Source organism: Acomys russatus, chromosome 17 (assembly GCF_903995435.1).
Source record: "Acomys russatus chromosome 17, mAcoRus1.1, whole genome shotgun sequence".
Classification (NCBI taxonomy): domain Eukaryota; kingdom Metazoa; phylum Chordata; class Mammalia; order Rodentia; family Muridae; genus Acomys; species Acomys russatus.
In genome coordinates, this window is record NC_067153.1 from 38940509 (window position 1) to 38959777 (window position 19269).

The 19269-nt window shown below is 49.3% G+C and overlaps 2 protein-coding genes across 2 annotated transcripts; one reads left to right on the forward strand and one right to left on the reverse strand.

Moving 5' to 3' along the window:
- Positions 1 to 409: 409 nt before the first annotated feature.
- Znf707 (zinc finger protein 707) lies at positions 410 to 3679 on the forward strand. The gene is made up of 3 exons (XM_051159766.1): positions 410 to 744; positions 1050 to 1163; positions 2807 to 3679. The coding sequence occupies exons 1-3, from the start codon at positions 711 to 713 to the stop codon at positions 3658 to 3660; spliced, it is 1002 nt and encodes a 333-aa protein (XP_051015723.1). The 5' UTR covers positions 410 to 710; the 3' UTR covers positions 3661 to 3679.
- An 8654-nt stretch (positions 3680 to 12333) lies between these two features.
- On the reverse strand, positions 12334 to 13973 carry Ccdc166 (coiled-coil domain containing 166). The gene is made up of 2 exons (XM_051159327.1): positions 13386 to 13973; positions 12334 to 13296 (listed from the first exon to the last, which is right to left on the reverse strand). Exons 1-2 carry the CDS (start codon positions 13818 to 13820, stop codon positions 12349 to 12351), a joined length of 1383 nt encoding a protein of 460 aa, XP_051015284.1. The 5' UTR covers positions 13821 to 13973; the 3' UTR covers positions 12334 to 12348.
- Positions 13974 to 19269: the final 5296 nt, after the last annotated feature.

Sequence of the window (19269 nt, forward strand, 5' to 3'; positions counted from 1 at the left end):
AGAGAGCGGCCCATGCTCTAAACCTCTGAGCCCCCCACCCCGCCAGCCCCAGGGGAGATTTTCATAATCGGTTAACTTCAGTGGAAAGATCCACCCTGAATGTGGGTGGCACCAGCTTGTTTCACTAACTGGGCCCTCTATCAGATGAAAAGGAGAGGAGCTGAGCATAAGCAGGCTCAAGGGACTGGTAGGTCAATTCTAGTGGACAGTGTGGTAGCCTTCCCCTCCCCTTCTCTTAGGGAGTGTTAACAATCTCGTTATCATTGGGGTGCACCTAGTTATTACTGAGCTGTTTGCTTATTTTGTTGTCCTGACTACAGAATCAAGATTATCTCTGTTTCTTGATAGCAGTGGGTAGGTCATACTTTGCCTGAGCGGAACCACAGCAGTGGCCAACTATAGCTCCTTTCTTTTCTTTTTTTCTTTGATTTTTCAAGACAGGGTTTCTCTGTTGAAGCACCCTCACAAATACACCCAAAGGCATGTCTCCTAGGTGGTCTTCAACGAATCCTAACCATCATAGATGGTACTTCCTGTACTGTGTATGGGTGTTAGCATGCTCTTTCTGACTCAGTGTCACTCAGTAGCAGGCAGTCCTGGAACCGTCTGTGTGTCGGGTGCCAGTGACCTTCGGAGATGTGGCTGTGTACTTCTGCAGGGAAGAATGGGCGTGTCTGAGCCCTAGCCAGAGGACCCTCTACCGCGACGTGATGCTTGACAACTTCCGGAACTGCCTTGAGCTGGGTAAGGCCCGCATGTCAGTTTCTGGAGCCTGTAGGTCCTGGCTAACGGCCCCTGTGCTGTGTCTTGGGGCCTTGCAGGGGCTTGGTGGCAACATGTGTGTCCTCAGATGTAAGCGTGCACACTTCTGTCTCTCTCCTGCAAATCTTCTCTGTCTTCCTCTTTCCTGCTTCCAAGCAACTTCCGCCAGGAGATCTACAAGGGCTGGCGGGGCTGCTGGTTCTTCTTGCTTTGCCCAGACACAGTCGGAGTCCTGGCCTTCCGTTGTCTTTCATACAAATCAGACACCATTTCTCACTTTTGAAAAGGATACTGTGGCCCGAGACCAGACCTTGTTTCTCACCTGGAACAGTGGGATGAGCCATGGGTTGAAGACTGGGACAGACCTGAGTTTCTGGAAGCACAGAAAGGTGCCCGCCCAGGTAAGTGAGATGCAAGTGAGCCATCCCAAATTTCCTGGCACTAAGGCCACTTTTCCCATCCTTAGGCAGACACAGCGGGAGGGTGGACGCAGAGCTCCTTCCGGATTAGGGACTTTGGAGGTAGCATGAGTGGCATACTTCTGCCACTAAGCTCTGAGGGGAGGGGTGTGCACATGTGAGTTGGACCCTGTGGTGAGGTTGTAGTGGAAGGGAGGTGTTTGAGAAAGGGAGGCAGTGTCCTTACCGCTGTGTGATGAGTGTAGGAGTGGCTGAGATTTGACTGTGATGGCCACTTGTGGGGTGGGGCCGGGGAGAATATAAATGCGTGTCTTTCTGACATCACGCTCTAGGCTTGCGACAGGGGCAGGTTCTCTGTTTCATGTGTGTTTGCTCATTTATAAAATTAGGATAAAGCCCTGGCTCGTTCCTTAAGATAATCTCAGTGGATGGGAGCTGGAGAGATGGCTCAGGGGTTAAGAGCACTGTTTGCTCTTCCAGAGGTCCTGAGTTCAATTCCCAGCAACCACATGGTGGCTCACAACCATCTATAATATATCTAATGCCCTCTTTTGACCTGCAGGTGTACATGCAGGCAGAGCATTGTATACATAATAAATAAAAAATTAATTAATTAATTCTATCTTTAAAGAAAAAGATTCCCAGTGGTAGTCATTAAGGGGGGGAGGTTTGTTTTTGGCATGGTGAACATGGAACCTAAGGCCTCAGGTAACCCTATGCCAGGCTACAATTCAGCCCAGGGGTTTTGTTTTGTTTTGTTTTCTTACCCCCCCTTGGACAGACAGGACTTCTCTTTTGGCTGTCCTGGAACTCACTCTGTAAACCAGGCTGGCCTCGAACTCATGGAGATCCACCTGCCTCTGCCTCCCAAGTGTGCCATCACTGCCCAGCACAGGTTTTGATTTTTACTTCGTGTCCTCTCAGAAGTGAGACAAGCAGCTTTGTGAGCCTGAGACAAGCTGGGAAGCTCCCAGATTGTATAATGCCCTCAGCTGGGGGATGGATCAGGCCCCTGTTGGCAGGAAGCTTATGGCTCAGAGGGTGAGTGGTTTTAAATTGGAGAGCTCTCTTGGTGCCTGCCCCGGGCCCACCTCCATGGTAGGAATAGAGCCTGTTAGGTGAGCTGACCGAAGCATAATGGATACTTGGTGGTTTTGGTCCATTTAAACTCACTTATGCTGGGCAGTGGTGGCGCCCACCTTTAATCCCAGCACTTAGAGACAGAGGCAGGTAGATCTCTGAGGTTGAGGTCCCTGTGGTCTACAGAGTGAGTTCCAGGCAGCCGGGGCTGCACAGAGAAATCCTGTCTCAAGCAAACAAACAAGCAAAACCAAAAAAAAAAAAACCAGTTTTTTTTTTGTGTGTGTGTGTGTGTTGTGTGTGTGTGTGTGTCAATACCATGCCCTGTCTTTCACTGTCTGGGTCAGGTGAACATCAGGGTTAACTTTTAAGACTCTGCATTGTTAGTTTTAGCTTATCTGTGTGCATGAACATATTTTTTCATAATTCATGCCAGTTTCCTTTGGCATCCTGAGTAGACCGAGTTGATTTGACACTTGGTAGTTTTCCTTCATCCTCTGTTGGATGACTGCTTTATAAGTTGGCCTGTGTCTGTTCCTCCACAGAAGGCAGAAAGTCCATAGATCAAAAGAGGTGCTGTGACCAGCTGGCTTCAGCTCACGAGAGGTGCCATCCACGGACAGGAGCCAAGAGAGGAGCTACCTTGAGGAAGAGTGTCCTGTCGTCGGGTAAGATGCACCTTCCTAGAGCCACCTCTGGGAGGAAAATGGACAAACAGGAAGCTTTCCAGAACAAGATTTGTAGAAAATCCCGCAGGAAGCGGCCAGGCCTCAAGGAGCAGTCCAAGAGTGGTACAGAGGGACATCCATTCATCTGTGGCACATGTGGGAAAGCACTGAGCTGCCATAGCCGGCTGGCCGCTCACCAGACAGTGCACACTGGAACCAGGTCCTTTGAGTGCTTTGAGTGTGGCCAGACGTTCCGCTGGGTTTCAAACCTTCTGCGGCACCAGAGAAATCACACGAGCGAAAAGCCCTTCTGCTGTGATGTGTGTGGACAGGCCTTCAGCTTGAAGGACCGCCTGGCACAGCATCGCAAAATCCACACCGAAGACCGGCCCTATGTGTGCAGCGACTGTGGGAAGGCTTTCAAACAGAAATCCAACCTCCTCCGCCACAAACTCGTTCATACCGGAGAGAGGCCTTTCTACTGCGACAGCTGTGGTAAGGCCTTCCGTACTAAAGAGAACCTCAGCCACCACCAGCGGATTCACAGTGGAGAGAAGCCCTACACCTGTGCTGAGTGCGGGAAGGCCTTCAGGTGGCCCAAGGGCTTCAGCATCCACCAGAGGCTGCACCTGACAAAGAGGTTCTATGAGTGTGAGCACTGTGGGAAGGGCTTCCGCCACCTGGGCTTTTTCACGAGGCATCAGAGAACTCACGGGCGCGGAGAGGTGTAGAAGCACCTGTGGGTGGCTGGGCCTCCGGTGTCCTGGGCCTCTCGGAAGAACTACAGCAGATGCTCTCAAGCCTGGAGGCCATGTGGTCCATGACTCAACAGTTTGCAGCTTTCTGCCAGTCTCTGAGGAAGTTCTGCCAGGCAGTTGGCATGGGGAAGGGGTCTGAAGTGTGCAACAACTGCTCCTTTGGTGTTCCTTGCCTCTCTGGCTGTGACAGCTGAGGACTCTGTCCCCGTCCTGAGTGTAACTTCTGTGCACTTTAACTCTTTTTCTCTTGTAGCTCTCCCAGCATGTCTCCTGTGTTTTGGGAGGTAGGTTTGGGCTGGAGCAGAAGTAGAGCTCACTCTTGGCTCCGACAAGATGGCCCAGTGGGCAAAGGCGCTTGCTGCAAAGCCTGCCGGCCTAAGAGAAGTAGAGAACCGAAGGCCTTAAGTTGTCCTCTGACTTCCCGCACATGTGTGTGCATAAAGACACACAATAAATACAATGAATCAATAAATCAAGGGAAAAAAGCCTCCTCTTCCTCAACAGGTGGCCATAGAAGCAACACCCTTGTTAAAGGGCTACAGAAAGACCTGGATTCACACTGGGGTGGCTGTGGGGGAAACAGCCACAATCACTACAGTAGAAGTTCATTAAAACATCCTCAGCACTGTTTGTCTAGCAGTTTATTCAGCTATAGAAACTGGGTCTTTGGTTCTATTTGTTTGGCTGGGTGTGGTGGTGCACACCTTTCAATTAATCCCAGCACTGGGGAGGCAGAGGCAGGCGGAGTGCTGTGAGTTCGAGGCCAGCATGATCTACAAAGCAAGTCCAGGACAGCCAAGGCTAACACAGAGAGACCCTGTCTCAAACAAAACAAAGCAAAACAAAGCAAAACTAAAAGGTTATTTCCCATGGTGTGGAGCACAGCTGGGAACTTAGACAAGTCTTTGCTTTAGGTGTGGCCCTTTGTACCTGCATAGAACTCTCTGGTGCTGGGCACATTGAGAGCTGGATGCTTCTCACTGGTCCTGTTTCTCTCTACAGGGGGTCATGAGTGTAGAGATGGCTGCCACACTGGTCCTGTCTCAGCTTCTGGGTCCTTTCAGGAGTGAGACCCACTGTCCTATCACAGTGGCTGGCTCAGGTTGGCTGCCTATTCAAGACGCAAAAGTGATGGAGTCACCTACCATTGCCCTAGATGGTCCTCTGTTCAGCTCTGACCTGCTGCCTTGGGAGCTGTTGATGTCCTCAGAATTAGGCTGGGCCTTACCACAGTGTGAGGTGACCACAGGGCATCTTCAGTTCTGAGTTAGCGTGTCAGTTTTTTCAGCCAGAAATCTGCCTACCATGTGACAGTCCCAGCCCTGCTCCCTGCATGCTGATAAGAACCCAAACGCTGTCTCCATTTTAAATCAGGTTCTCTCTAGATGACAGGAATCCAGGTTCAAATCACAGCACCCACATGACAGCTTATAACAGTCTGTACCTCCAGTTCCAAGGGATCCAGCACGCTCTTCTGACCGCTGTGGACACAAGACATGCATGTGGTGTACAGATGTACATGGAGGAAAACACCCATACACATAATTTTTTTTTAAAGTGTCAGTTAACAAATGCACATGGAATTGGGCAGGATTTTATAGGAAATAGCAACTCAAAGATCAGCTCTGGCTGGGTGGTGATGGTGCACACCTTTAATCAGAGCACTTGGGAGGCAGAGGCAGGCAGATCGCAGTAAGTTCGAGGCCAACTTGGTCTCCAAAGAGAGTCTAGGACAGCCAAGGTTACACAGTGAAATGCTGTCTTGAAAAACAAAACAAACCCAAAAGGATCAGCTTCGGCTGAGAAGGTGCTGAGCTGCCCACAGAGAACCAGGGACCCAGGAAGTAGAGCCTTGTCCTAACAAAAGCACTGATTGCACTGGGGGCCCCGTTTGTGTGATTTCATCCAGGCTGGGTCACTTCTTCGAGATCCAGCACCTGCATTCCTGCTGTTGGGGTCGTAGTTCCAACACAGGAACTGTTAAGTCTGCAGCAATGTGTCTGGGTTCACTTCTGTACGTCAGGAGCCAGTGAATGGATGTGCACCCTCCAGTATGCAGATGGCATTCCCCAAATTCACATAAACTTGGATAAACAAAAATGCACACTGGCCTTCCACCTAAGGGCTGCCAGACAGGTAGGTGTCTGTTCCATGTCCGGTAGGTAGAGTTCGGAAGGCGTTGCCCTTTATGTGTGGAGTGGGCACTTTGACCTGAGCTAAATGGGTTCCTTAAGTAAACTACCTATTAGGCACTTTGACCTGAGCAGTTTTGTTTGCAGTTCTGGAGGTTGAATCTACACAGAGTTAGGCAAGTGCTACTGAACTGCCTCCACAACCCTCTTAGAGGCAGTCTAACATGATCCAGGCTGATCTTGGATTTTCCATCCTCCTGCCTCAGTCCTCCCCCTGCCCCCAAGTGGCTGGGATTACAAGCCTATACCACCAGTCCCTATAGACTTGAGTTTTTTGTTTTGTGTTTGTTTGTTTTCGAGACAGCGTTTCTCTGTAGTTCTGGCTGTCTCAGACTGGAGTTGTACACCAGGCTGGCCTTGAATTCACATCGATCTGCCTGCCTCAGCCACCCAAGTGCTCGCATTAAAGGCATGTGCCACCATGCCTGGCTGTAGATTTGAATTTTGGATGCCTTTCCAGTACCAGCTGGCCTGTACCCCTCTCTCTCTCTCTCTCTCTCTCTCTCTCTCTCTCTCTCTCTCTCTCTCTCTGTGTGTGTGTGTGTGTGTGTGTGTGTGTGTGTGTGTGTGTGTGTGGTTTCATCTCACTGTCCACTCATTACCTTCTCAGAGCTGAGTGAAAGTGTCTCACTGAGTGTTCTGTAAGCAAATGAGTGGCCAGCAGTTACTCCCAAAACGCATCAGTCCTGTAGGGTGTGTGTGCATGGGGCTGCTTGGTTGTCCCATGGGGCTAGCAAGTGACAAGACTGTGCATTTCTCCAGTAGGACTAGCCCTGTACCACCACCACAACCCCCTGGATGGAAGGCATATAGCTAAATGGGTTCCTTAGGTAAACTACCTATTAGGTGAGGATTTAAAGCTCGTGGGTGGTAGTTGTGGCATATTGTCTGCTGTGTGTTAGTTTCAGAGGTTTTGTTGGTTTTGTTTGTTTTTTGAGACATGGTTTCTTTGTGTAACAGCCCTGGTGGTCCTGGACACTCTTTATAGACCAGGCTGGCCTCAAACTCACAGAGATCTGCCTGCCTCTGCCTCCGGAGTGCTGGGGTTAAAGGTGTGCGCCATCACTGCCTGGTTAGTTTTGGATATTCTTAAATTCACAGGAACTCTCTGGAGATGGAAGACCTACTTCTCAGCACGTGTCTATCCCTACTGGGCGCCTTGCTGTGTCTGTATCTGGGATTTGCATTGCTGGCCCTCTAAATGACATTAAAAAAAAAAAAAAAAGTTGGCTCTTGAGTGACTTAATGCTGGAAGGACATAGGATTTAAAGCTCGAAAAAGAGCTGGGTGTGGTGGCACACACCTTTAATCCCAGCACTCTGGAGGAAGAGGCAGGCAGATTGCTGTGAGTTCGAGGCCAGCCTGGTCTACAAAGCAAGTCCAGGACAGCCAAGGCTACATAGAGAAACCCTGTCTTGAAAAACAAAACAAAACAAAAAACTTGAAAAGGCATCTTTTTCGTGGTGCCAACCACAGTATTCAGATCACTGGAGACCTGGAGCCACCTCTACACCTGAGGAGTAAAGTTGGTACTTCACACTACCCTGCCTCTGCCTCTGCATGTTAGGGAATTTGACAACCTGCGTCAGTTTGCATGGCTAGATGGGAGCTACAGAGATACTTTCTATTTAAAGTCCAAGGGAAAGTGAGCCTACAGTGCCCCCCCCCACCCCCCCCCCCCCCCACCCCAGCCCCAAGACAGGGTCTCTCTGTGTTAGCCCTGGCTGTCCTGGACTCGATTTGTAGACCAGGCTGGCCTCAAGCTCACAGCGATTTGCCTGCCTCTGCCTCATGAGTGCTAGGATTAAATGCATACGCCACCACGGCCGGCTTCCACCAGTCTTTCTAAAAAAGATTTATTTACTTATGTATACAGTGTACATTAGGAGCCTGGTGTAGTGGCGCACGCCTTTAATCCCAGCACTCGGAGGCAGAGGCAGGTGGATCCCTGTGAGTTCAAGGCCAGCCTGGTCTACAAAGCGAGTCCAGGACAGCCAAGGATACACACAGAGAAACCCTGTCTCAAAAAACAAAACAAAACAAAAAAACAAACAAAAAAAAACCAGTGCACATTAGATCATATTATAGATGGTTGTGAACCACCATGTGGTTGCTGGGACTTGAACTCAGGACCTCTGGAAAAGCAGTCAGTGCTCTTAACCACTGAGCCATCTCTCTAGCCCCCAATCCACCAGTCTTGAACATGCTCTCTGGATACCTAGCACCAGCAAGTACGTGGGTCACTCCACTGGAGCTTGAAATGTGTTGGTGGGTTTGTCTGTCAGGGCTTGAGGTATTCTTACTGCAGAGGATGGGAAGACACTGATGGCCAGCTCACTTGTTTGAGCCTGTGTCTTGCTATGTAGCCCAGGCTGGTCTTGAACTTGATGCTTTTGCCTCTTCAGCCTTAGTGCTGGGATCACAAACCTGCACCACCACAGCCATCTTCAGCAGGGAGTCTCAACCTTTCTAATGCTGTGAGCCTTTCATAAAGTTCCTCTTGTTGTGGTGACCCTCAAGCATAATGTTATTTTCATTCCTACTTCATAACTATAATGTTGCTGCTGTTATGAATAGCAAACAGCTAATATACAAGACATCTGATCTGGGACCCCCGTGAAAGGGTCATTTGGCCCCCAAAGAAGTCGTGACCCACAGGTTTGAGAACCACTCATCTGCAGTATCCCGAAGCTGCTGTGGTGTAGGCCCAGTGTCCCGCCATAGTTCCCTTGCTTCCTCAGCCCATAGGCCACGTGGAAAACTGCAAATACCCATGCAAGGGAAGAGGAGAAACCATATTTTAAGAAGGGTACTTAAAAGGTGAAAAGGTAGCTGAGTGTTTCATGACTTTCCCTGGGAAGCGGTGCTGGTTACTTTTCTGTTGCTGTGATAAAACCCCATGACCAGAAGCAACGGAAGGAAGAGTTTATTTTGACTCACAGCTCCAGAGGGTTAAGAGAGTCCATGTCCAGGAGGCTGAGAACCCACATCCCCAGCCACAAGCACTAAGCAAAGACAAAATGGGAAATAGGATGAGACTTTTAATTTAAAAAAAAAAAAAGCCTGCCCCCAGTGACACACTCTCTCTAGCAAGGCAGTACCTCCCAAACCCCCCCCAAAACAGCACCACCAGATTGGGGCCAGTCACTGAAACACCAAAGCCCCCCCCCCCCCCCCCCCCCGGGGAATATTTCTCATTCAAAGCATCAGACGCCATGGTACTCACCGGGCCATGGCAACCACAGAGAGATCAAAGGAAGGAGTGCATTCAAGTCCAGCCTGGTGAACCAATATTTACTTGACTTACAGCTGCATAATAGAGGCGCTTTATACAAGTCCCACCTTCAATTATCACCCCACCTCTGTAGTCCAGCACTTCTGGGGACTGCCTGCAGCTGGGGCAATACTAAGACAAAGTTGGGGTTTGGCAGCAGGAAGTGGCTGCCGGAATCTTAGATGTGGTCTGGCCCATGCCCTTTACAGGGAGTGTTTAATAGGCTTGGTTTTGTGAGGGTGTCTGAGCAAGCAGCTCAAATGGTAGTAGTGAGTGTTTCACACTAGGATTGCAGCATCTGAAGCCGGGCAGTGGTGGCACAAGCCTTTAATCCCAACACTAGGCAGGTGAATCTCTGTTAGTCCAAGGCCTGTTTACAGAGTGAGTCCAGGACAGTTTGGTCTATACAGAAACCCTGTCTCGAAACAAACAAACAAACAAACAAAAAGTGCCACATCTGAGGGGTGGGAGATGGCTCACTGGAGATAGCACTTGCTGAGTAAGCATGAGCATCCAAGTTTGGATCCCTAGTAACCACATAAAAAGGTGGATGAGCATGTGTGTGTCCTACTCACAATGGTACGGTTGGGACTCGTGGGGCAAGCTGGACTAGTCTAGTTTCAGCAAGAGATCCTGCCGGGCGGTGGTGGCACATGCCTTTAATCCCAGCACTTGGGAGGCAGAGGCAGGTGGATCTCTGTGAGTTCAAGGCCAGCCTGGTCTACGAAGTGAGTCCAGGACAGACAAAGATAACACAGAGAAACCCTGCTTCGCAAAACCAAAATGAAAACAAGTGAGATTTCAGTTATCTGTGTTACGTCTGACAGGGGAGAGGCCTGGTTTAAACTGGTCATGAGGCAGGCTGCTTTTGGGCAGCAGAACATCCTCCCTCGTGCTTTTCACGCTCCTCTCTTCACTCAGCAGTTCTCGAGGCCTTAAGACTTGACAGTTAGGTCTTAGAAGACTCCATGTTGGGAGCTGGAGAGAAGTTCCCTGGGTTGCGGTCCTAACAAACCACACAATGGCTCACAAATGTCTCTAACTCAGTTCCTGGGGATCCGACATCCCCTTTCACCTCTGCAGGTACCAGGCGTGCTCATGGTACATACACACGAAGGTAAAGCACCCATACACATAAAAAATCTAAAGATTTTATTTAGGTATTTTTCTATATATAGGTGCTTTGTCTACATGTACATGTGTATACTAAGAAGAGGGAATCCAATCCCATTACAGATGGCGTGAGCCACCACCATGTGAGTGCTGGGAATCGAACTCAGGACTCTGGGAGAGAAACCAGGGCCCCTAACTGCTGAGTTGTCTTCCCATTCCCCCCCGCCCCCCGACCCTTTTAAAAAATTGTTTGTTTGAGATAAGCTTTCTCTGTATAGCCCCTGGCTGTCTGGGAACTTACTCTGTAAACCAGACTGGCCTTTAACCAAAGAGATCTGCCTGCCTCTGCTTCCCAGTGCTGGGATTAAGTTAAAAGCTTGCACCACCACCACCAGCAGCAGCCAAAATAATTTTTAAATACCGCTTTGTTAGATCCTAAAACAGTCTCCTGTAGTGGCTCTACTGTTTGCATTACCACCACCCGCCCCAATAATGGGTGAGTCGCTAACAGGTTTGAGCAGTTATACTGGAGAAGGGATTCAACAGTGACTTTTGGGGGAGGTCCCTCTACTCTGTTCATTTCATCCAATCTTGTCCCAAAAACAGCTGCATCAGAGTTCTAGGAACCATCTAGCTAAACTATCCTGGCCCAGACAGGTGGAAGGTCTATGCAGGTTGCTGTCTGTGGCCCTGTCCCAGCCCACATGCAGACGATGCCGAAGACTGAGTGGCACAGAGGCCCTGGGCCCCTTCTTCCTGTACCGTGGGCTGGGAGGTGCCATCTGCCCTGAACTTCTAGATAGGAAGTGCCCAAAGTTATTGCCTGTGACTGTGTTGACAGGAATTCAAACCTCTGTTAAGGAGCATGTTTAACAACTGGCCTTGCGCATTAAAGGTGTGTGTGTGGAGGGGGAGTTGCATGCCTTTAATCCGAGCGCTAGAGGGGCAGAGGCAGGAGAATCTCTTGTGTTCAAGGCCAGCCTGCTCTACATAGAGAACCCTGTTTTAAAAAAGAAAGAAAGAAAGAAAGAAAGAAAGAAAGAAAGAAAGAAGAAAGAAAGAAAGAAAGAAAGAAAAAAGAAAACAATGGAATCCAAGATGTGACTCAGGAAAGGAGCAGTTAACCATAGATACCACTTGGACAAGTGACAAAATCTGGTTGGCCAGTATGATTTAGTAGAAAGTATTTTCTCCACGGTGAATTTCCTAATTTTGATAGTGTCTTGAGGAAATATGGTACATAGCTAGGAATGTAGCCCAGGTGGTAGGTTTATCACTCATAAAGGCCTGGGCTCAACCCCCAGCACCAGAAGAAACAGGTCAAAAGTCCTACCCAGTAAACACACAAGGGTGTTTTTTAAATTAAGGGGCACAACTATCTCCAACAGAATCCCAGATGACTCGGAGTACCAAACAGAACACATCCCTGTTCCGCTAGACGTGAGGCAGTGGGACTTCCCAGATAATTCTTGCAGTGTTTCCTAAACTGGAATATATATATTCTCTCTTTTTGTTGTTCGGTGTTGGGTTTGTTTGTTTATTTATTTGTTTGTTTTTTGAGACAGGGTTTTTCTGTGTAGCCAGCCCTGCCTGCCTTGGACTCGCTTTGTAGACCAGGCTGGCCTCGAACTCAGAGATCTGCCTGTCTCAGCGCCCTGAGTGCTGGGATTACAGGCATATGCACTGTGGCCAGGTCGGATTTTTTATTTTTTAATCACTGGAAAAGCCCAGTAGGTTCTCCTTATGCTGTTGAGAACAGAATCTGCTGCTCTTTTAGAAGAAATTCCCTTGAAGTTACACTACCCAATTTCCCCTGAGTACTGCCTATGCCTGCCTTGTTGGCTCCCTACCCATGCTGGCTGTTGGTTGGTGGAAAGACATTGAATTCCATCAGGCAAGGAGAATCAAGCTCACTTGTAGCTCCCATAACCGGCCTTTGCTCACCTGAAATACAGGGGCAGCGAACCAAGTGGGTGCCAGAGCATGATGGGGTTTATTTTACACTTTATTAACACCTTTATGTACTAAGAAAGCTTCCAAAGTATGTCTCTCCACCCCTCCCCGCCGGTCCCTCTTGTGGGTTCAGGCTTGCCCCAAGACAACTTCTGTGGCATCATCAGTGTTTTCTGTCTCCTCCAACTGTGGGCTGACAGGGCTCGAATCCTGGGACTGAACTGGGGGAAGCTTCAAGTTGGGCTTTGCAGGTGTGTCAGTTTCTTGAGAGAACTCATTCACGGACTGTGCAGAGATCCGAGAGTCCTCCCGCGACCGTGTCACCAAGAGAGAGCTAGCTGATGATACAGCCAGGGAAGGAACCCTGGAGCCCTTGAGTGATGTGGTCATGGATGACACCCGTGAGCCCCTGTGTGAGGGAGTCAGAGATGGGACTCGAGATCCCGGACGTGATGGACTTGGGAGAGCAATCACAGACCCAGCCTTTAGAGGTGGGACCAAAGAAGACTCTTTTGATGGAGCCTTGGAGCCTTGGTGTAATTGGGCCACCGAGGGGACCTGGGAGGCAGCAAGTGATTGGGATGTGGCCTGAGCCCTTAAAATTGTATAGGAAGATTCCAGCAGAGATTCAAGTGACCCAGAGCGCAGGGAGGGCTGATGGGCTTGGGGTGGCTGCCAGAGTGGTGGTCCCCCGGGGCCCCTGTGCAGCCAGCCGTGCACGTGATGCAGGTTCCGAATGTCCTCGTGCTCCCGGCGCAGCTGCTCCCGCTGCTCTAGCAGCTGTTGTCGCATGTCCTGCAGTAACTGGGCCCGCTGGAGAAGCCTCAGGAGTTCTTGTCGGAGATGCCCATTTTCTCTCCTGATGGCATGTGTGTGCGAAATGAGGGCACGCGCCGCCTCCCGCTCTGCGCGGCGGGTCAAGGATACCACATGCAGGCGTGCCTCGCGCTCGAAAGTAGCCTTGTCATCCATGAAGCGTCGCTTCACCCGATGGAGGAGTTGCGTGTGCTCCACGCGCATATGCAGCAGCTCGCGCTCCAGGGTCCGGATTCGCGCCAGTTGCTCCAGCTGTAGCTCCTGCAGAGGGGCCCGCGGATCAGCGCACGGGTGGGGAGCGCGCCCATCCCCCTCGACCCCGCCCGGTCCACGGGAGCGCGCGCACTGGCCTTGTAGGGCTGAAGCTCCTGCACTTGCTGTGTCATGTTCTCTGCACGCGTCTTCATTTCTAGCAGCTGTGCACGCACCCCGTCCTCACGCCCGTGGTAAAGAGACTCCAGTTCAGCTCGTTGAAACCGGATCTGCGCCAGGTCCGTGCGGTTCTGGTCCTCTAGGCGCACGATGGCGTTGGCCCAGCGCTGAGCGTGCGCGGTCATATAACTGGCAAATAGCCGGTTTTCTTCGCGCAAGCGCTGCGCCTCGCGGTCCAACAATTTATTGTTCTGCAGCACCAGGTCCACCTGCTGCTCACAGGCCACCAGGTTTTCCGAGAGCAGCGAACACTCACGCTGCAGGTACTGCGCGTGCTCGGAGAGCGGGGGCTCCGCATTGTCTCCTGCCTGCTTGCGCTGAGAGCTTTGCCCGCGCTTCTTCTTGGGCGCCATGACTTGAGGCCTGAGCCAACTGAACTCATGAGAGCACCGAGCCCCACCCGCTCCCTAGCTCAGCTACTCTTCCTCCTCAACCCGAAAATTCTAGAGAATTACACCCTAGGTTTAGGGACGGGTCTTCAGTTTGTGAAGTTCAGAGCAGGCAGGATAAGATATCGGAAAGCACCATGGTCAGCCTGTGTACAAGCAGTCCCTCCAGACCTCAGCTGTCGCATCCTGGCGCATGCGTCCAGGAATGTTGATCTCCAGCACGCGCGGGCTCTATGGAGACAGAACTTAGTTGCTGTCCTTACCCCATTCTGTTGCTCTGGCAACGGCTTGATTCAGTCTTTCATTCCCTGCCATTTCTTTTATCCTTGCATGGCTCTGCAGGGTCACAGTCAAGCAAGGCTTCACCTTTCTTTCTTTCTTTCTTTCTTTCTTTCTTTCTTTCTTTCTTTCCAAGACAGGGTTTCTCTTTGTAGCCTTAGTTGTCCTGGACTCGCTGTGTGTATCAGGCTGGCTTCGAACTCCCAGTGATCCGCCTGCCTCTGCCTCCGGAGTGCTGGAATTCTAGGCGTGTGCCACCCCCGGCCCGGCGAGGCTTCATTTTCAAGATGGTGAACTAACTTCCAAGTTCCCATCCTCCACTCGCCAGGTTCTTAGCGCTCTTGCTGTCACTCTATCAAGGGCTCTTCAGGTCCCACAGCATAAGGGGACTCTTCCCCATCCTCCCTCCACCCAGCTTTGAGCTAGCCCTTAGCCCCACCTGTCCCTGTGGAGTTTGCATGTTCTCAAGGAAAACGATGCTCCTTCACGCAGCATTTCAAAGCGGGGACTCTTGGCTTCTGAGGTGGAATGGGACTGCTGGAAGGTGTTAAGATCTTTCAGCTGCAATGCATGATAAACAACGATCTTCACTTCATAATCTGAGTGCTGGGGACACACAGTAGCAAAAGTTGTTCTACAACCTTGCAAAGTCTGTGAAAGCTACAGAACAGGACAAGAATAGCTGGCCTGCGTATTTGACTCAAAACAGGGGGGTTTATTTATTTATTTATTATTTTTGGTTATTTTGAGATAGGATTTCTCTGTGTCACACTGGATGTCCTGGACTCTTTGTAGACCAGGCTGACCTTGAACTCACAGAGAGATTCATGCCTGCCCTCTGTCCTCCTAGTGCTGGCATTAAAGGCGTGCACCACCACGCCTGGCCCTGGTTTTTGTTTGTTTTTTTGTTTTTTTAGGTTTTTGTATTTGTAACTGTATCTCCTCCCCCCCCCCCCCCCCCCCCCCCCCCCCGCCCCTCTGAATCCCTCATGGGCCCCTGTGAATCGCTCACTGGTTAGATTCTTCAGGAAGGTAAAACTTTCCCTAGTTGTCTAGCATAATTCCCATCCAAAATTCCCCATCCTTCCCGGGGCTGAAAACTCTCCTCCCCTTTCCGTCTACCCAGGTCCAGTTCCTTAGTAGATTGTAACTTGTCAATGCATGATACACTAAAAAGGGCTCACATAGGAAGGTGCCAGCTGCTAGCTAGAGAAGACGGAGCCTAGTGCCTCCTGCTTATCTGTAGTTCATTAATGAGTGCTAAACACCCCTCACATTAAAAATAGACTGTTTTTGTTCTTTTATTTTTATTTTTGGCCAGTGCACTTTTCCCTGAGGCCTATTGATCACACCTTCTTAGGTTTCTTTCCCAGTAGGCCAGACATCTAGAGGGCATAAGGGGTACACCAGGGACTTGGTGTCCCCTCTTTTGCTATTAACTCTACATAGCCGGCACCCTTACAGGATTCAGTCTTGACTAGGAAACATCAGGGGTCTGCCAAGTTGCTAGTGGATACTGGAAATGACAGTTCATGGTGGGAGGGGTGGTGCTGGGTTAGGGGGGTGGTGACATCATCAAGTGAAGCATCGGCTAGCCAAGGTGCGGTGACTCAGCCATCACCGTGTCAAGCAAAAGGGCAACAACCAAGATCACCAAGGAGTACCCTCAGCACACAACGCACAAAGTGTTTGCTGTGTTTGACCAAACACAGATCCAGGAGGCAAGAGACCCTTAACACGATCAACTAGGCTGGGCAACGGTGGTGCACACATTTAATCCCAGAGGATCTCTGAATTAGAGGCCAGCCTGGTCTACAGAGTGAGTTTCAGGATAGCCTAGGTTACAGAGAGAAAACCCTGTCTCAAAAAAAACAAAAAAACAAAAAAAACAAAAAACAAACAAGCAAAAACCAACGGCATGATCACTAGAACCAGACTGGCTTCCCAGACAGGCCGAACTGCATGCATCCTCCCTGGGGAACAGGTCAGCGGGTAGGTATCTTGATGGCATGATGAGTGAGGGGCCAGGCTCCATCAATATCACCACGTTCCTGACTGTATTTGGTGAGAAGCTGACAGGCGCAGATCCTGGATGTCATCAGGAAAGCTTTTACTTGCTTTGATAAAGAAACAACTGGGCCAGAAAAACTACCTTAGCGAGGTGCTGGCATCTTGGGGTGATTGTGTACAGGAAGTGGGGGGGGGGAGCTGTAGAGAGAAGCCTCTGTTGACAAAACAGGATTTCAGCCACATGGAGTTCACACACGTATCCAGAGGGAGCAAAAGACAAAGATGACTGTATTCCAGAGATAGATAGATAGATAGATAGATAGATAGATAGATAGATAGATAGATAGACAGACATTCCTGCTGCCACTTGGGCTATTTCTGAGATTTTTATCCTGAGCATTACAATTACAGCTTTTTTATTTTTTTTTTTTGGTTTTTCGAGACAGGGTTTCTCTGCGTAGTCTTGGCTGTCCTAGACTCGCTTTGTAGACCAGGCTGGCTTCGAACTCACAGCAATCCGCCTGCCTCTGCCTCCCGAGTGCTGGGATTAAAGGCATGCGCCACCACGCCTGGCCTAGCATTACAACTTTTATGCTTTCCTTATTTGTACTCTTAACCCTCTGGGGCCCATGTGAAGGGACTCTGGCTACCTGGAGGGGTCGAGCACGGCTCTGGCAGGCCTTGTCCTTTTCCATCATTCCCTTGCCTTGCTAAACACCAGTAGATTCCATGCCTAAAGGTTGCCACTTACTTGACCACTTCCTCCTCCTGAGGTTGACGACTAGGGTCCAGCTATCAAAGTACTGAAGTCCAGCAATCAGAAGACCCCTTTCGGCTGCTCTAATTAACATGCCCAGTTAAACACCTCATCCTAAGAGAGTTTTCAGTTTTACTTTTATAAACCACCACTTTCCTATGTGCCATATCTGTCTCCTCTCTACCCAGAGGTAGTCCTTTGTCTCATTCCTTGACAAATAACCCTCCCCCTTTCCCTTCTTCCCTCCCCCTTTCCCCCTCATCCACTATCTCCCATGATTGTTCCTTATTCCTGCCCTCGGTCTGTCTGGGTCAAATACATCTCTTCTGTTCGGAGAAGAGAGGCTAGAAACAGGACTTTCTGTCATTTTCAGCAGTTTACAGGCACTCCTGTCTCTCCCAGGTAACTACAGCCCACACAGAGCCCCTCCTTTTTTTTTTTTTTTTTTTCAGAGAAAGTTCATGAGCTGTCCTCTAGAGCCTGGTAAGGCACCACATTGGGGTTGTGTGTCTGTTTCTCCTCCTGAGAAGCCTAGGCCTTCAAGTTCAGCTCTGATGCATGCATCTACACATGTTCGGGCCACTCGTGTCAGAAGTGGTATTTCTGCTCAGGTTTGCCCAGACCTACAGGTGTGGACAGATGTGAGGATTCTTGGATTTCTGAAATCACATACAAAGGTTTTTAGTAATGTGACTATCCCCGGGGTAACATGAACAAACCAGCACAGAAACTGTTCCACCCAAATCTAGCTTCATGAACCAGTGAGCTTAAAGGGGGTTCCTTGCAGAAACACAAACCACGCCGAGGCAACTAACTGCATCACCCAGAAGCCTACCCACTGTGGGTGAAGACACAGGAAAGCTGCAGTAGTGGGAGGCCCCACAGGACTTTCAGGCAGCTCAATAGGAGAGTCTGCTGACCCTGAGTCTTCTAGCACAGTAGTGTAGTGGGGCTCTCACTGTGAATGAGCAATGTGGCTTGAGTAACTATAGGCTCAATTTTCTTAACAAATACGTTTTATTACGAACTTATTAACCGAGAGCACCTCAATATCTGTCTGAGTTTGGACAATGGGCATAGCTTGCGGTTGCTCCTGATTATTCATTTAAATATCTCCCTCAGAAGCACATACCATTTCACCCCTAGCTTCATCATTGTTTACCTCTGTAATTGCAGGATTATTAATCTGAGTACCCCATTGTTGTAAGAGATCTCTTCCCCATAGATTTATGGGTATGTCAGCTTCATAGGGTCTCAGCTTCCCTGTCTGCCCTTCTGGTCCCACACACATACACTTTGTTGTATTTGAGATCATTTACCAATTCCTATAATTTCTGTATTAACCTTTTGAAGTGGCCAATTTCGATTCCAATACTTGTTTGAGATAATTGTGATGTCGGTATCGGTATCAACCAGACATGTAATTCAACACCATTCATTTGTATTATTAATTTAGGTCTCTGATCATTGACTATTGTTTGCCAGAACACACATTTCTCTGTACTTCCGAATGCACCTGTTCATTCTACCAGAGCAGCTTTGCCCTTAACATAAGGAAACAGTAACAGTTGTGCAATTCTATTCCCTGCATTAATTTGCATCTCCTTTCTTACACATGCCATGATTTTTATTTCCTCTTTACAACCCCCATCTATAATACCAGGATGCACAATAAGACATTGAGAAGTTAGTCCACTTCTTCCCAGAACCATTCCTACTGTCCCCAAATGCAAAGGGCACTAAATACCAGTAATCAGTTTGTAACAGTCAATCTGTGGAGATAATGTAATAGATATATATGAGGCCAGATCCAAGGCTGTGCTGCCTTCAGTAGCATGTATTAGATCACTAATACCAAATTCCCATTTTCCTGTGAGTCTGTTACTTCTGCACTGGCCAGAGGAATTCGGCCTGTATTGTTGGTGGTGGGGCCCCGAGCCAATGGGCCCCTCGTGCTGTTTCCCACCGGTAAGATATTACCTTGCACATCTCTTTTGGATTGACAATCTCTAGCCCAATGTTTTCCTTTCCCACATCGGCTACAGTACCCTGGAAGTCTTGGCCCCTCGTAGTCACCATGGCCAGATGCTCCTTGTTCTGCCCTACGATTATCATGTACTCCAGATTGAGTGCACCTGTTATTTTGAGGTCTGAAACTTTTAACCTTACAGTTTCTTTGAACATGCCCAAGTCTGCCACACTTAAAGCACCGGGTGTTATGATATCTTGGACCTCTGGCCGTAGCTTGACCTACTATATTGTTTTGATGTTCTAGAAAGCTAATATTAACTGTTTCTCTTACCTTTAAGAGTCTAACTGCCCTCTTACATTCCGTGTTAGCATTCTCATATGCCATAATGAGTTTCA

Excerpts from the sequence above, each read along its gene's own strand:
- Ccdc166 (XM_051159327.1), bottom strand. The coding sequence starts at position 13,820 with ATGGCGCCCAAGAAGAAGCGCGGGCAAAGCTCTCAGCGCAAGCAGGCA. Across the intron at positions 13,297-13,385 it reads AGGAGCTTCAGCCCTACAAG|GAGCTACAGCTGGAGCAACT; the intron begins GCCAGTGCGCGC and ends GCCCCTCTGCAG.
- Znf707 (XM_051159766.1), top strand. The coding sequence starts at position 711 with ATGCTTGACAACTTCCGGAACTGCCTTGAGCTGG. Across the intron at positions 745-1,049 it reads CCGGAACTGCCTTGAGCTGG|GATACTGTGGCCCGAGACCA; the intron begins GTAAGGCCCGCA and ends ACTTTTGAAAAG. Across the intron at positions 1,164-2,806 it reads ACAGAAAGGTGCCCGCCCAG|AAGGCAGAAAGTCCATAGAT; the intron begins GTAAGTGAGATG and ends GTTCCTCCACAG.